The 3,418-nt window shown below is 37.2% G+C and overlaps 1 protein-coding gene across 1 annotated transcript in view; it reads right to left on the reverse strand.

Annotated features, from left to right (window-relative positions):
• Positions 1–3,317, reverse strand: part of IGF2BP2 (insulin like growth factor 2 mRNA binding protein 2) — a gene marked incomplete at its 5' end in the record, with an annotated part of 193,384 nt that extends 190,067 nt beyond the window's left edge. Inside the window, 1 exon segment of the mRNA XM_014592544.1 lies at positions 3,257–3,317. Coding sequence (XP_014448030.1) covers positions 3,257–3,317 — 61 coding nt within the window.
• Positions 3,318–3,418: the final 101 nt, after the last annotated feature.

A 3,418-nucleotide genomic window follows, 5' to 3' on the forward strand; every position in this document is an offset into this window, starting at 1 on the left:
ATATCCTTTTTTGCGGGGAGGGGTTGTGGTTGGGTTTTTTTTTTTTTTTTTTTTTTTGGTATTTAATTCAACTGTACACAATGTAGTACATACAAGCAAAATACAATTGAGATACTGTTTTCTTTAACATTCCTATAGGAGACCACATTCATTTGCATTGGAGAGAACACAATTACTGATTTTTAACTCATGAAAGACAAATTCATAGCTCTTTCCTTCACTACCTCATAGTATTCACACCATCTCAGTGCAAGCAAGTCTAACATCACTCAGTGACTTCCTACCAGTGGGCAGAAATTGCATTTTTCAAAGTTTTGTTTCTCACAGAATCATTCAACTTTAGATACAAAAGCACATTCAAATGAGCATGTCTCAGCTCAGAACAATTTATACAATATAGGTGTGTGTGTGTGAGTAAATCTTCATCAACACTAAACATGAAATGTCTATATAGGAAGTTTCCACATTTAACAGCATTTTACAGTTTACTTGGGTTTTTTTTTTTCCCTCTTTAATAAATCTTTGACCAAGATATACTTCTAAGAAATATAAATACAGTAAAAAGATCCCAATATTTGTATTTAACAGAGCCTAAAACCAACTTTGAAAGTACGAGGAATAGATACTTTATGCATGGCTTGTATTACAATAATTTGCATTCGTAAGAACGAGACATGTAGCAAAAAGAAAAAAGTTTTCGACTCCTGAGTGACCCTGAGAAAATACTGGTATCTAGTCTGTTTATTGCAGTAACACATATAAAATGATTTGAGAATGATACTTAACAAAAGAGCCAATCGGTTAGCAAATAGCATGCCAATCATTTCATAATATAAGATAATGTTATGAAACCATCTCCCAAACCATCCTTCAGCTTTAAAAAAAAAATCTACTTGGGATGTAGCTATTAAAACCAATTCTTGAGAAATAAAAAAAATTAAAAAATAATAAACCAATGTAAAGAAAATTAGCACTCAATTGTTACATATTTTTTACGCAAGCAATGAGGAGGCATTGTTTTCTTCACATTTTTCACTTCCACTAACACAAAACCCACGTAGAACTGACTGAATGCTGACAAATTTACTTCTCACTTGTTAATTTTCATAGAAATGCAACGTACAAACACCAAAACAGTCACCACATAACCTAAATGCTTTGGTTTCAAATAGCACAGCACCCTGGCTTCTGAAAGCACCAGAGTGCTAGTGTCCAGCCCAGGAGTCTGACCTCAGTACCCCATGCCCGTCACTAGCTCGCTCTCCCTTAGCCTGCAGTGCAAGTAGCTCCTGTCTGCATTTTAAACTAATAAAGGAGAGAAAAGAAAATTAAAACCACCCAATGGGAGACGAAGCGACTCCTCTACAGCTGCAGCTTATGAGTATTTGGTCTGTTAAACATCTTCAGGGCAGTGAATCATACAGAGCACATTTTAATCTCCCTCCTTGGTATTTCGTATCTCCCTCACAGTCGAGGGATCAGGGACTAAGAGGGCTGTAGAGATGGGTCCTAGATTGCTTTTAACCTTATAGTAGAAACTTGGGATGCATTTTTAATTCTGAACTCTTACACAAACAGAACAAAATTATTTAAATGACACTCCAGCTAAAAGCAAATAATCTCCGCCTTTTGGAAGAAAAAACTTAAAAAGGAGCACATCAGAGAGATGTTTTAGACGTTAATAACGTGAGATAAAGTCATATTTCACTTACATTGCAAAATTAAATAACCCACACTGCAATATGGAATGATGGGACATCAATTAACCAAAGATAAAATTCCAAGGATTTGTTACTAATTATAACCTCCAAAAGGACTCACAGATACAGCCAAAACAGTTATTTATTGAAATACTGTATGTCAAATATTGTAGATGGTTCTCTCAAATGTTTATCAACTTTTCAAATGTTATGAGATGAGTGACTTAAACTTAAAAGGAATACTTCATATATCATAAAGCTTCAACTTAGACTTCTCAAGCAAAAAAATATTATTTTAAAGTATAATGTTTACTGAAAACCCATCAGTTACACATGACATCTTTTCCAATATGGGAAAAACTAGCTTAACAATACTCATGGCGTTGCAAATCACAATTCTTATCTCTTCCTTTAGAAAAGGTACTAAGTAGTATTCTGCTACGTGACAGAGCCACTTGCAAACAAAAGAAATAATGGTTAAATTAAAATGTATCTGAAAATGGCACATAACTTTTTTTAAATTCCTTTAACAACTCATCTAAGCATTTATAAAATGAGTGATTTGTTTTAAAATCTATTCAATCCCAGTAAAAATCAGAGTAAGCGGCTACAAGACTATCAGCAATTGTAAAGGTGGGGAACCAGTCGTCAGAGTCTGATTCAGCTACTTAATGACTAATGAGGAAGAAATGTATGTGAATGGGATGTAAACTAAGTTACGACACAGAGGGGGGAAATCAGAATGAGTAAGAAAGGGCCCAAATTTAAAGTCCACAATGAACTTTAAACAAAGATGTTCTCCTTCATTCTCTCCTCAGGGACAGACACTTCCCGTGCTAGCAAATCACTGTGGAGAACAGCGACCTCCAGAAAACGTCTGCTCGTTCTGGAACCAGGGTGCACGTCACCAGAACTATAGATTTCGCAGCGCTCTTTCCTTAAGACAACAACAAAGTGCTCAGAAGCCAATACTCAGTAGTCTCTGAGACTAAAAAAGTCTGGCTTTGAAACTGCCATCCAATCCAAACAACCTACTTCTTTAGAACGCTATGCAAAATATTGGCCCTTTACTGAATTATTTTATTATTCAACATAAAACTATCTAAAAAAGAAAAGTAATTAATCGCGAAGTTTGGTTAAGCAATTGAGCCGACACAGTAAATATTTACTCTGAACATATCACAGGAAGTCTTGACAAGCCCTGGTGCCGGGGGCTGCGGTGGGAGTGGGAGTGGGAGCGGGCTGGGGTGGGCGTGGGGAGTGGGCGGTGGGCAGCGGGGCCGCGACATCCCATAAACAAGTCCAACGGTCCCAGCGAGCTGAACGGAGCTAGTGTTTGCCAACCGGACCCCCGTTGGACACAAGATATTTTCCAAGCACAGTAAACACCTTATATAATGAAAGTAAAAAAAAAAAATGTAACTTTCTAAACTATGTATCTCCAGTAGGAAAACAAAGCTTTTTAAAAAAACCGTAAGAGCACGTTTTTAAAGGCTGAGGGGTTTGCATTTATACGTAAGCCCAATCACCAAAAAAACTAAGCAAAGTATATTTACCTTAGCTTTTTAGAGACTGAGTAATCAACTTCCATGATTTTCCCATGCAATTCCACTTTACCTTTAAAACAGAAATTAAAGCACTCAGAACCTTCCTCGCACCGAGCCGCGGGGGTCCGAGGAGGGGCACGCACACTACTGCACGCTCCGGCTCCGCCTTCG

Source organism: Tupaia chinensis, unplaced genomic scaffold (genome assembly GCF_000334495.1).
Source record: "Tupaia chinensis unplaced genomic scaffold, TupChi_1.0 Scaffold000708_1, whole genome shotgun sequence".
NCBI lineage: Eukaryota > Metazoa > Chordata > Mammalia > Scandentia > Tupaiidae > Tupaia > Tupaia belangeri.